Source organism: Podarcis muralis, chromosome 11 (genome assembly GCF_964188315.1).
Source record: "Podarcis muralis chromosome 11, rPodMur119.hap1.1, whole genome shotgun sequence".
Classification (NCBI taxonomy): Eukaryota; Metazoa; Chordata; class Lepidosauria; order Squamata; family Lacertidae; genus Podarcis; species Podarcis muralis.
In genome coordinates, this window is record NC_135665.1 from 30,009,621 (window position 1) to 30,023,254 (window position 13,634).

At 37.9% G+C, this 13,634-nt stretch overlaps 1 protein-coding gene across 2 annotated transcripts in view; it reads left to right on the top strand.

The window, feature by feature from the left end:
- ELL2 (elongation factor for RNA polymerase II 2) overlaps positions 1-13,634 on the top strand; it is a 39,462-nt gene that overhangs the window by 2,929 nt on the left and 22,899 nt on the right. The window contains exons 2-5 of one of the 2 annotated variants that reach the window (XM_077936203.1): positions 2,045-2,089; positions 5,175-5,222; positions 11,495-11,616; positions 13,238-13,401. In XM_077936203.1, coding sequence (XP_077792329.1) covers positions 2,045-2,089; positions 5,175-5,222; positions 11,495-11,616; positions 13,238-13,401 — 379 coding nt within the window. The remainder of the gene's footprint in view (positions 1-2,044; positions 2,090-5,174; positions 5,223-11,494; positions 11,617-13,237; positions 13,402-13,634) is intronic. The other variant, XM_028748471.2, reaches the window with a different exon arrangement.

A 13,634-nucleotide genomic window follows, 5' to 3' on the forward strand; every position in this document is an offset into this window, starting at 1 on the left:
GAAGTTGTAATTGTAAAATACATAATTTTCACATCAACTTAATTTCCTATAAAATGTAAAATATATGTAAAACTGTAGATTTGAGTTTAATTTTAAGCATTCTTCTGGAGTCTCTTATGAATAGGGTCTCATGTACGTAATACCTAATTTAACCTGAACGTAGTGACACTCTTGCATGTTACAACACATGACTATTTAAAATTTGTGCTGAGTTCAGCTAGTCTGCATTTTGTAGGTAAATGCATCATCGAGAAAAATAATTGCCCTAGCGTTGTAAAATCAAATGTGATTAACTTAAAAACAGGAGCTTAGCTGCAACTGTTTTAGTGATTTAGAATGTGAAATATCAGTTCCATGAGAATAAATATCATTTAATTTCCTGGAGTTTACTTTACGTACAGAATTATCGTGTGTATACAGACGTTATTTACCTATAATTGAGATAAATAAAATTTGAAGTAACAAAGCTAGTTGCTGTTTCCTTGTCTGGTAAAATATTACTGTGCAAATATGTTCAAAGTAAGTTCTGCAACATGCAATATACCGGGAATTTGTAAAGGAAGGGAACAGTACTTGCCCACCATTTGATCAGCTGCCTACAGAGTCATAAAGTAGCTATTAAAGTGACAGTTTGATGAACAAAAGTCAGTTTGGCTTTTAGCTGCCTGCATTGGTAATCTTCACCAGCTTTCTCTATGCCCATTTGCCTAATTAATTAAACAGCAAAACATCTCTAACTTGAACAGTTCTTCCATCACGTCCAAAACACAGGGAAATTTGTAGTTAATTTATTTTTATTCTTGCTATATCACAGTAGTTAGATATTATTGTCATTGAATTCATCCAAAAATCACAGGGCAGTTTTACAATATGAAAACAAAACAATACTTGCCATAATAACAAAAACAATAACAAGCACACACACATATACAGTTTAAAAAGCCATAGGTTGTTTAATTAGCTAAAGGCCTGGGAGAAGAGGAATGTTTTTGCCTGACGTTTAAAAATATGTAACATGCATGAATAGCCTCCTGAAAAATAAATTAATTAAAATATTGTAAGAAGCCATAGGCACTGTGTAAGGGGTTTAAGAAATATTATCTTCAAATGCTTATAGTCATAAACATGATGTGGGTGCAAAGCATTTGCTGTGTAATGTATGTATCATTTATAGGTACTGTCAAAACGTTTAGCTAAGCTGAAACGTCATATATGCAATAAAATCTTGTTATGGTAGAAACACATCTTGTACCTTTTTAATCAGATCATTCCAGCAGCCTGTCTTTTTATTTTATTTCTTTAGTTTGAATAGGAAATTCAGAATAGTTCATGAAGTGAGTTCTTCAGAGGACCAGATTGGCTCCTGCTGCAGATCAGACTTTGTATAACTGCTTACAAGCTGGCACTATTCTGAATGTGATCACTCTCCTGAAGGATGGCCTCACAACTAATACTGCAGGAATCTGATTTGTGTCAAGGCCAGCTTTTTATGTGCCCATAAATAACCAGTAGGAACTTTGGGGTCAGGGCAGGTGTTAATAGTTCTTCTAATCTACTAAAAGTCTGATCACTGTCCTAGTCCCTTTTTCTCTTCACATAACACTTTTAGAATTGTAATACTTTAATAATGTTGATGTCAAGCTTTGGTGCTTGTTGCTGATTATTTATCTATTATAAATGCTCCTAGGGTGCCCTTCATCTACAGAGATACCTGGATGGCATACAAAGGTTAATTAAAAAAATAAAAACAATATAATACTATGAAAGATAAAACAACAACATAAAAACAATGGAGACAGTTTTAAAAGCAAGCAACAGGCTGGATACTGATCAACTTTAAAACTTTGGACTTTAAATTGCTCAGGCAAATAAATGAGTTTTAACCTGGCTCCAAAATGATTGTACCATTGTGTCATGTAGATCCTTTGGGTTCAGGCAACTGGCTTATTAGTATATAAACTCCACATGCAAAAGTCTTAAGGTGACCCTTTTAATACAAGTTTCGGGGTAGTGTTGCACTTTGTAATATATATTGTTCTTCTAGGTTGATTATGGAGCACCTAAAAATATACTGAGAGCTTTACAAAAGGTAATACAGAGAGACCTCTGCCCAAAGCAGCTTACAATCTAAAAATAAATAGGCAACAGAGTACAGGAAAATGAAGGGAATTGAGAACAATAGTATGGAGATTAAGGGGACACTTGGTTTAAAAGGTGCTTGGTTTTACTCTCTTTACTATGAAGAGCTGTTTTTCATTTAATGCCTACCTATGTAACACAGTAAGAATACAGTAGTTTAAAGGCAACAGAATTAAGCAATCAAGCTGTGGCTGATTTTTATTGTATAGTTTTTCAATTTTTAATATGTTGCTAATATGTAGGTAGTTTGACATTTCACGCAGGTCAAGGTTTGCAAAATGTTTTCCCATTTCAACTCCTAGGCTGATGTCTTCATTTTTCTTAATCAAAAAGTTATTTGAGTTCCTAATCAACTCAAGTGATGTAACACACCCCTTGAAGCATCAAATATAATTACAGTTTATATTATGAATCTGAATGGAATAGAGTCTGAAAACTCTAAACAAGCATATTTGAGTTGTCATTTCATATTTAACAGATATTTGAATATGCTTCATGAATTTAAGAATTATAACAAAAGTATATTTTGTACTGTTGTGCTTTCCTCAAAACATGCTCCACTGAACACAGTGAGCCTTATTTCTGAGTAAGCTATAGTATTGCTTGTGTTGAAATTAAACATGCGTAGAAGAAGATTAAGAAAATGAAGGTGGAAGCAGGTACCTGCTTGACGCACAAGGCATTTAGCATCAGCTGTCTTAGCAAGCACATACATTTCTGGAAACAAATATGCAATGCTTCAAGTCACTATGAAACGGATGCAGATATTGGTCTTGTTTGAGTGTGACATTAAACTCCACATTAGCGTTATGCAAAAGAATCTTGTTTCATCAAGTCTCTTGTACAGCAGGGAGAGGGGAGCCAAAGCTTTCATTTTGATTTTTAGATAAATACATGTTAGTGTTTGGTTGAATCTGGACAAACTCTGGTTAGCCAAGCTATGGTTTATGGAAATAAGCCAACTTCAAGCCATGGTTTATTAAGTTGACTTGTTTCAATAAAATATAGTTAAAAGATGAACCACAGCTTGAGGCTCAAACATAATTATAAAATGCAGTTAATTGAAAACTTCCCTGAAAGCTTCCAGTCTCCTTATGGCCACAGCATGTATAATAGGGCAGTGCACACGCCTGAGGATTTTGAATCTCACATAAACCATAGTTTATGCATCCACACCAGAGCAATGAATAGTGAGGTGCTTGTTGAGGAATGCAAATATGTACAGAAGAGTTGTTCTTTTTAAAATGACTATTCCATGGCATAACCAACAGAACTGCAGAACTAGAACCTAAACTGTTTTGTCATATATAACCTAATTTCAGTTGTTGGCAGTGTTTGTTGAGGTGTCTTGAACTTGTCCACTGAGGTGCTTTTAGATTAAAGCTGAGGAGCTCTTTTCAGTTTGAAGGCCACATTTCCTCCTAGTCAACCTCAAATATTTCTACACAACCCCCCCAAGCATATCCCTCCATCCATGCAACCAGGAGGTATTATCATCAAGCAGACAAAAGGGCTGAAATGAGGTAGGGCTTGAAGCAGAGCTGGCAAAGGGTGTGGCCCAGGAAAAGAGGGTGTAGCTTGGGGAGAGTTGCAAAGACCAGATAAAAAGGTCTAGAGGGCCACATTCAATCCTGGGCCTGAGTTTCCCCATTGGTGTTGCAAAAACAATTGCCTAAGCTGCTAAATTAGTTTGATGCAACATTGTCAAAACCAAATCTAGTTAGGTTTTGGTTGTTGTTACAAAACATCAAACAGAAAGATCCAGCTATATGAACCATTTTGAGCAATTTGGGATTGGGCTGTAGAAATTCTTTTCTTCAGTTCCTCTGCCTTTTTATGGCCTGAAGCCGAGTATTGCAACAGTAAAGCTGTAATTCATCTTATATGAGGCACCATCAAATTAGATCTTTAACAATTAGTAAAGTATCACTGTTTTTGTCGCTTTCTGCAAAGCATGTTCAGTATCCTTACAATAAAGCCATTCATTCAATTTTATTGTATTTGGATAATTTCCAAAGGTTCCATTCGCAGTCGTAGGTTTTTCTTGTACCAAAACAAATTGGGAATAGCAGACGACTTTTTGTTTGTATATATTAAATAAGCCTGCTGAAAGGTAACAAACCATTCACTATTAAATGCTTTAAATGCTATTCATGGTCTGTTTCTCCCCCCCCCCCCCCCCGAATTAGTGGAAAGGGATATGTGTCCCACAGTTGTGTCTTGTTTTAGTTTTTTGTGAAGAACTTTACCTGATTCATTCTGTTTTCATTTTTGTGGGATCTAATGCTTTCCCAGCTAAGTTAGCTGAATCAAATTACATTTGTGTTAGACCAGCTGAGATAAAGATAAAGTGTGGCTATTCTGCTAAGGAGAGAAAGTGAGGAAGTGCTTTTCTGCTGCAGACCCCTGAAAGCCTATTCAGAGCAGTGGAGATGGTCGTGCAGGGGGCTTCAGAGGCCAGAAGGAATGATTGAGAACTGTTTTCCCTTCACTTACATTAGTTCCACTTGTTGCTGCAAGTGGAACAATAACATTGTTTCATTCAGAGCGCATACTATGGATGTAATGCTAAGCCATGGTTTAGTGCTACATGAATGAGCCATGGTGGGCTTCAGGCTTGCTCCCTCTTCTTCTCTCCATGAAGCTAGAAGGTGGACCCATGTTTTGAAGTTGCCTTTATTTCAAACTGACCGTAGGTGGGGATAAACCATAATACTGGGTTTGAGTGCAGTGGAAGTCAGGGTTCAAGAAAACTAAAAGTGAGTACTGCAGAAGTCCTCTTGACAGGAGGCAGGGATGAGCAGAATGCAGAAACCCAAGCCTTGCTGCAACTCATTCCTGTAACACTAAGCCATGGTTTGACATTGCATCTGACCCTAGCCAATGCCATTTCAGAGATCAGACTTAATGTGCATTAACCATTGATTCTTTGTACAATAATTACAAGCATGAACAAAATACTTCAGATGATAGTTGAAGTAGCTTTGATTTCTTTTCTTTTCTTTGAGAGCTCATTGTTCCTTGTTCTTCTTTAGAATCTGGTTCCTTCTCGACCTTCCATCCAATTTCAAGGACTCCAAGGGGTGAGTATTTACTTTCTTAAAAAAATAACTATTATCATGTTAACAAAAGCTTCTCTCTTCTGGCATGTGTAGTGCCTCCATAAACTGACTTTCTGGGATATGTGAGATGAGCACTCTCAGAACAGAGTGACATAAAACTTAACATGTGAACATGTTTGGAAGAAACAGGGAGGGGGAGACATTAATATATGGAAAACTGAAATATGTGAAAGTTCATTTTTCATAGTTACCTAATATTTTTGCTATCATGTTTTTCATTCAACTTTTTTGGAAATGTGGAACGATAGACTTGGGAGGAAAGATGTATAGAGGCTTTTCCTTAGTATGACAGAGAAGTTTTGAAGTCTAGGGACAGGGAGGAAAGCTTTTATAAGTAATCTTGCTCTTAATGATATTGAGTGTTAGACTTCTAAAAATGCATATTTAGTATACATTACTAAAGGCAAATCTGGGTCAGGTCAGTGCTTGGATTGGAACTTGGGAGCCTTAAGTGTGTCTTTCTGGACAAAAGGTGGAGTACATATACATGCAATAAACAAAGTTGTTTCCTGAAGTAAACTGGTTTTACGGTCAGTGTACTTACTGTTCCAAACCACCAACATTGCTCTAAATGCCAGTGTTCTTTGGACTCTCCTAGTCAAGTGATGGAAGGGGAAAAAACTAAATTAAATATGAAGGCAAGACACACGGAAGATTTAATAAGTGTGTTTGCTAGAATTCATGACAATCCAGTTTCAATATAAATTCTAGGCTGAGAAGTGACAGCTCAGCTGTTGGTTATTCAGTGCTTCAGGGTAGGGAAATTGGGCCATTCAGACATTGTTGGACAATAGCTCCCATCAACACTGCCAGCGGTAAGGAATGATGGGAGTTTTAGTCTAAGAACATCTGGAGAGCACTATGATGGCTATCCATGGATAAGTCAGGTGGCTTTATTTGATCTCTGAGACTGGTTGTTAACAACAACTACTAGAACAATACAGGCCATAATTTTAAACAGACTAGAGGGCATTCTTATATTGTGGTACCTCGGGTTACGAACTTCCGGAGGTCCATTCTTAACCCGAAACCGTTCTTAACCTGAGGCAAGCTTTCACTAATGGGGCCTCATACTGCCGCCACACAATTTCCGTTCTCGTACTGGGACAAAGTTTGTAACCCAAGGTACTACTTCCGGATTAGCGGAGTTTGTAACCCAAAGTGTTTGTAACCCAAGGTGTTTGTAACCCAAGGGACCACTGTACTATGACTGTGGCTGCTTCATGTGATTACCTCTTATAATAGGTATGAACACTTGGAAAAATAAGGCAATACAAAATTGAATTCTTTGCTGGCAATAGCTAGAAACTCTGTAGATTTTGTGAATTTGCATCTTAAATTTTAGCATGCAAAGCCACCACTGCTCTGCTTCTCCATAAGCCACTAGACTGTTGGCAAGTATTTTCTTTCTTTGGTTCGTCTTATCTTAAATTTTGGATTGAGTCTGAAGTTGACTTTTCTGTCCGTCTCTCTGCTTGCACATCTGGTTACTGTTTAACCACATTGGTTGGTTAGCTGAACTAAGCAGGCCACAGTACCTAAATGCCTTCCTCAGAATCGGCAGACTTACTGATGATCTATTTACAAAGATGATGCCATCTGCTATTTTACAGCCTTCAGAGTTTCATTAGGTTTAAAGCCAGATTTTGAGGACTGGATTGCCCTGTATATACCCAAATATTGGAAGTCTAAGAACAACTGAAGAAGTTAAGTACAGTGGTACCTCTGCATGTGAACAGGATCCGTTCCGGAGCCCCATTCGCATCCTGAAGCATCATTTTGAGCATCTGCGCATGCACAAGCGGTGAAACCTGGAAGTAACACACTCCGTTACTTCCAGGTCGCCGCGGAGCGTAACCTGAAAACACTCAACCTGAAGCACATTTAACCTGAGGTATAACTGTATTAAGAATACAGTGGTACCTCGGGTTCTATATGCTTCAGGTTACATACACTTCAGGTTACAACCTCCGCTAACCCAGAAATAGTACCTCGGGTTAAGAACTTTGCTTCAGGATGAGAACAGACATTGTGCTCCGGCGGCGTGGCGGCAGCAGGAGGCCCCATTAGCTAAAGTGGTGCTTCAGGTTAAGAACAGTTTCATGTTAAGAACGGACCTCCAGAACGAATTAAGTATTTAACCCGAGGTACCACTGTAGTAACTAGATACAGTTCCAATGTTGGTTCTGTTTCGACTGGCATGGATTCCTCTCAGTAGTAGATAATTTCACATACTATTTGTGAGTCATACCAAATATTATCTTTGGCAATGCCACTTCTAAAATGGTTGGTAATGTATAAAGAAAGTCCAAAAATTAAAAACTTTTTGAAAACTACACCTTCTGCTGTAATTAAAGAAGTGACGTGTGAATCTCCCTTTAACGTGGTGACTAATAAACTACTTCATTTTTGCTGGTATGTCAGCCCCTAGCCATCCAGTTTATTGTGCCTGGCAGAAATATAAGGAATGTTGCCTTTCTCTTGCCAGAGGATATACTTCTGAAAATTTCTTTACTGACCTGAAACAGTCCGTAGCATATTCATGGCGTGTTGCTACCCCCTCCCCTTTTTAAATGACTATCAGTCTGTCAAGTGCAGCATTGTCTTCATTGACAAGCAATGACTTTCCAGGGTCTCAGACAAGGTGGGATCTTCTTACAGTTCTCCCTGGAAATGGAGATTGAACATAACACACTCTGCCACTAAGTTGTGGCCTCTCCCCATCTCAACACAAGCCTGAATCCAGCCCTATATTTATCTACTTAGAGTACAGAGGGTCTTACTCCAATAAATGTATCTAGGATTACAGTTATACATGGAAGGTTCCCATACTCTCTTCCTCCTATGCCATTTTGCATTTTTCAAGAGAACACACACACACACATATTCCTATGTAGATGTTATTCAGAGGGTTGCCGTGGGGATGGAAAGCTTTCCTCTCTTATCATTGGATCCAAGCCATTGATATTAAAAGGGGCAATACATCAATTCAGTCATCTAAGCCCATTAATATCTACCATATTTTGCAAAGTTGTTCTTTTACTGTGCATTTGAACACCCCTTAAGGTGTCATAACCAAATTGTGCATGATGATGCCCAAGATCAAGGAGCAGGTTTTTGTCTCTGCTTGGATACAGTTGGGTACCATTTTGAATCAAAATGATGGGACTGCACAATTGAAAACTCTACTGCCTTTAACCATTGATTAAACTGCACTGCACTGATAGCAGGAGTGTAGAATTCCAGTGCAATACTGGGTACAAAACTGCTAGTTCCAAATAAAAAATGCTTCCAGCTGGTGTCTAGGTCTGGTCTTCAGCAAGTTGCCCTAGAGGACTGGGGCAGACAGGCACATAGAGTTCTTCTCTATATGCTCAGTCATTGTTGCATGGATGGTAATGCCTTAGAGTGCAGAGAATTACAGGAACTAGAAACATTTCCTTATATATGTTATGCCCGAATTGTATGGGCGTTTGTAAGCAAGCACGTTTAGTTGCTACTTATTCTTCCTTGTTTCTGGAAGACTTCAGTGACTATGCAGAGAACTTGAACCTTTAGGAAAATACCTTAGGAAGCAAAAAGAAAAGAGGTCCTTGGAAAGAATTTTCCAAATATGCAAATTCTACACAATCATTTAAGTTACCTTAATGCTAAATTATATCACTTACAATGTGTTATTTTACACACACACACTTTTTCCGTTTGGTTGTTGTCATATCAAATGCCACTTTATGGCATCTCTGATCTCCAGGAACACCTTGTGGGGAGGCAGAAGGAGCTTAATTGGAAAAGGGGCTGAAATGCCTTCATGTACTCATGGACTATTGTGCCCTCCCCACCTTAATTAATTATTACATTTACATTCCATTTTCCTTGGAGGAAAAAGGAGGTCAAGGCGGCATACATGGTTTCTCTCATCTCACAATGTTATCCTCCGAAGAACCCTGTGAGGTATTTTAGGCTAAGACAGTGACTGGCGCAAGGTCACCCAGTGAACATCATGACTGGGTTGCAGCCAACGCTCTAAGCAGTGCACCACATTGGCTATCATTCATGATACTTTATAATTATAAATATTACAGGAGCAAAATCAAATTTAACCCCAAAGATCAATGTATTGAAGAACCTGTTTGAATGTAAACCAGTAGGTGCAACTATTTATTTATAAATCTGTTTATAAAGACCTGGCTGCCTTTTGGTCCCATTAAGAACCCCCTATTATCTTAGAAAGAGCAGTCTACAATAGTAATATTGAATGGAATTGAATCTAAAACACACATAGACTTTTTGGGAAAAGAACACACATGCAAGAAAAAATATTTCAGTTGGTAATACTGCCTAAAGGTTCCAAAATGAGGAGCCACAAGCAGAGAGAACTATGCAACCATTGTTGTAGCTATATTCTCATAGATTGAAGCTGACATTCAGAAGGCTCCCAAACCCTGCCTTCCCCTCCAATAAAAGCCCCAGCATATCTGCATCGTGAGGGGATTCTGAGTGAAGTCTTTTTGCCTGACACCCCAAAGAAGGGGTCTTACTCCACACCCAATTTCTGTTTCCCCAAAGAAGAGGAGCAGCCAGGGTGAACCTACTGTGTGTCTCCCTTCCTTCTCCTGCTTCTGTTTAGGGCACATGGTTGTGCACACTCTTCTTGCTAAGCTGTGGTTAAGTGTACAGGAAAACTGTTGGGTGTGATACCCCAGGTATGGAAGAAACCCTAGATAAATCACTCTTGTTGGACTTAGACATCATCTTTGAACTAGATCCCCTTTGCTTAATTTATTTAGACATTTTCTAGTGTTGCTTACCTTTTCAAAAATACTTGCTCCATAAGATATGCCTTTGTATAGTGGACCACATGACAGAGTGTCTCCCCCCCCCCTTTTTGTATACATTATCTGTGCTTGCACAGTACAGTACTTTATAATCTCTACTAGAATACAGTATCAGTTGCAGTCAGTGGAACAGCATAGCTGCATTATGCTGGCCCCATTATGCTTTTGTACAAAAGCTGTTGATAGAAGTTGCTGGGTCCTCAGAGGGATTTTGAAGCCAACTTTAGTAGCAGGGTTACTTGTGAACCCACTGGAATGTTTGCTGTAGTGGGCAGGTATCAATATTTGTATTGGCCTCATTTTCCTTTTTTGGGTCTCTTGCCGTTTACCTTTTGACAATAGCAACAGCTACAGAGCAAGAAAGAAGATGCAATTAAAGTCCTCACCCCATTGAACTTCTGTTGGAAATACCTATCTAATTAGGCTTATAATTCCATGAAATACTGGCCTGTAATTCTATGAAATGTACTGCATTAATGAAAAACATTTAAAAAATAAAGTAATACTGTTGACATTTATGCTAGTCAAGATTTGGACCATAGTTATCCCTATTTTATCCTAACTATATCTTCAGTTTTTATAAAAAAGAAAATCCTAGCAACTTTAGCTTGGCACCTGAGTGGACATATAATATGTCAAGTCCAAAATGGCCCTCTGGACCCAAATGAAATACTCTGGGTTTGTAGATAATGCTGAGTGGCCAAGCTGCCTGGCATCACTACTGCTGTGTCCTATAGCCAATAAATTTGGAAGAAGTCTGTTGAGCCTGCATTTATTCATATTTATTAAATTTGTATACCACCCTTCATCTGAAGATCTCAGGCAGTTCACAGCATAAACCTACACAATCAAAATACATAATAAAAACAAGAACAAAACAATTACACCCCCCCTTGTGTGTACACATGAGATTATTGAGACTTTAAATGTAAATGAATTATGTAAAGGTGCATTTAGGGCTACTATACCTTGCAAGAAATGTCTAGTTTGTTGTATGCCTTATTATGGATTAATAAACCAGTGAAAGGAAAATATATTGTGAACTCTAAAATATTTCTATGTGTAGCAATATTTTTGCTTGTGCTTTTGTGATTAGAATGCAGTTCTTTCTTAGACTCAGTGTGTGGGATATAGTGTTACTCGTACTCTGAATAAATCTATTGAAATCAGTGAACTTCAGTCCATTGATTTCGGAAGACCTACTCTATGACTTGGTTGGATATCACCCAGTGGGTGTCCCTTTGGCAAATTGTCATCTTTCAGTTGCATCCGTTACATGATAATAAGTGGCTGACATTGCAAGTTTGCTGTATTATTCATTACAGTATTAATGATCAGATATGGTACTTTTCCATAAAGTAAGCATGTCTTGAGTCTTTCTTTTAATTGCTTTTTCAGCTTGTCAAGATTCCCAAAACTGATCTCCCAAATGAAGTGCATACCTTTAATTTCTATTTGTCAAATGTTGGCAAAGATAATCCTCAGGGAAGCTTTGACTGCGTCCAGCAAACTGTTTCAAGGTAATGTTTATGAAAGGGAAATGAAATTGTTTGTTTTTAATTGCTTCTATGATCTGAAGAGTAATTGCAATGAACTATTGATGAGGAATCCCTCTCCTAATTTAAACATTACTTTAAAATGTGCTACAATCTGCTGCAGAATGCAATTACCTGTCTGTGGGAAATAATCTTGTTGAGACTTAGTGTTCGACAAAAAAAAGCCACTTCTTCCCCTTCTGCTATTTGATATGAAATGCCTTCCACTCTTTATCCTATAAATGTGCCAAAGTATCCTGTCCAATTTACATTATCGAGTTTCTTTCTACCAGGCATACACGTGTGATGCTTAGAGATGATCCACGGTGCTCACACATTTAATAAAGAGCATATAGAAAGAGCTGTTTACTTTTGTTACTCAGCCTGCTAAATATGGCAGATGCACCCAGGATACTACTGATGAATCATGCCTTTGCTATAGAATGGAATGAAAGGAATGTTAATATGTATTCTTGGCACAATTGCTTTGTGTGTATTATAGAAATTCAGTACAAATTTCTTTAAGGCTACAGCCTCTTAGAAACTACTTATTGTGGCTTCTTCTGTAGGCACCAGAATATTTAATCTAATGATCAGTGGGGGTTGAGCAGATAAGTGTCTATTTACACACATTTTGCATTCTTTACACACATTTACACACATCTAATTGCATTCTGCAGCAGATTGTAGCACATTTTAAAGTAATGTTTAAATTCTTTTTGTAAATTCTTGATCTTGAAGCACCTGTAAATATTACTGTGAGTTGGTGTAATATGGAGAAGTCTGTACTTCTATGTATACTGATTTCTGAGTAAAAATGTTTAGGATCATTTTTGTAAATTTTAAGTGTCAAATCTAGTTCTTAAGTCTGGCTCAAATGCCTCTTCATAATGGGCAGCTAACTAAAAACATTGGCCCAGTTCTGCTAAACCATAGGTTAGCTATGTGCAGAATCAGGGAGGAGCTGCTATGAGTCTTGGGCTCTGGCTCCCACTCTTTTCTCTTCATTCTATAAAGCCAAGTGGAAGAAGAGTTCCTCAACCCTGACTTTCAGGCACCAGGGAGGAATGAGCATCGTGTGAGACCAAGATTCATGGTGAATCTATCCTCTTTATACACAGAGCACTTAACCATGGTTTAGCATTATGTACAAACTAGACCACTAAGAATTGTCTAGGATCAACAACAGGAGAGGACTTTTGCTTTCTAGCCCTGATTATGGGGTGTCCTGAGGCATCTGATTGGCCAAAACTGGATGTTAGACTGATTCAATTTTTGATCTGATCAATCAAGGCTGCTCTTAATTTTTTCACCACATTCATTGCTTTTGCTTTAAGAAATCATTTCATTTCACTTCCCTGCTGCAGTATATTTGTATAAACCACTATGCTGTTTTATGTTGTTGCCTGAGTTCTCTGTTACAAAAACACCTATTACAGATTTATATACAAAACTGGCAAACAGATGAATATGTTACAGTCCATAACTTGGCTTTAAATGACCAGAAGGAAATAAAATAGTATGTTTTCATACTTAGTTTTGTTATATCTTTGCATCTACATCCAAATGTTTTAAATAAGAATTTTTCCCCCTCATTATTGCTTAGTACCGGATCTTCCCAGCTCAGTTGCTTGGGGTTTATACAGGACAAACTCACAGTATGTGCAACAAATGATTCTTACCAAATGACTAGAGAACGTATGACCCAAGCAGAAGAGGAGTCTCGCAATCGAAGTACAAAGGTCATAAAACCTGGTGGACCATATGTAGGTATGACTGTCGTCTTCTTTTTTCTCTCCCTCTGTAACAGCCTGATGCTTACTGTTGTAACGGTTGAAGTATAACCTGTTGGTTTCAATGAACCTTATTGCTATGTAAACATATATAGGTCTGCAACATTCATACGTTGCCTTTTTTTGAAAGGCATCAGAATACATTGTTTGAGAGGAAACGATGGTTGATATTTGTGCTATGGGAATGACTATCTGTTAGTGATGTATTTC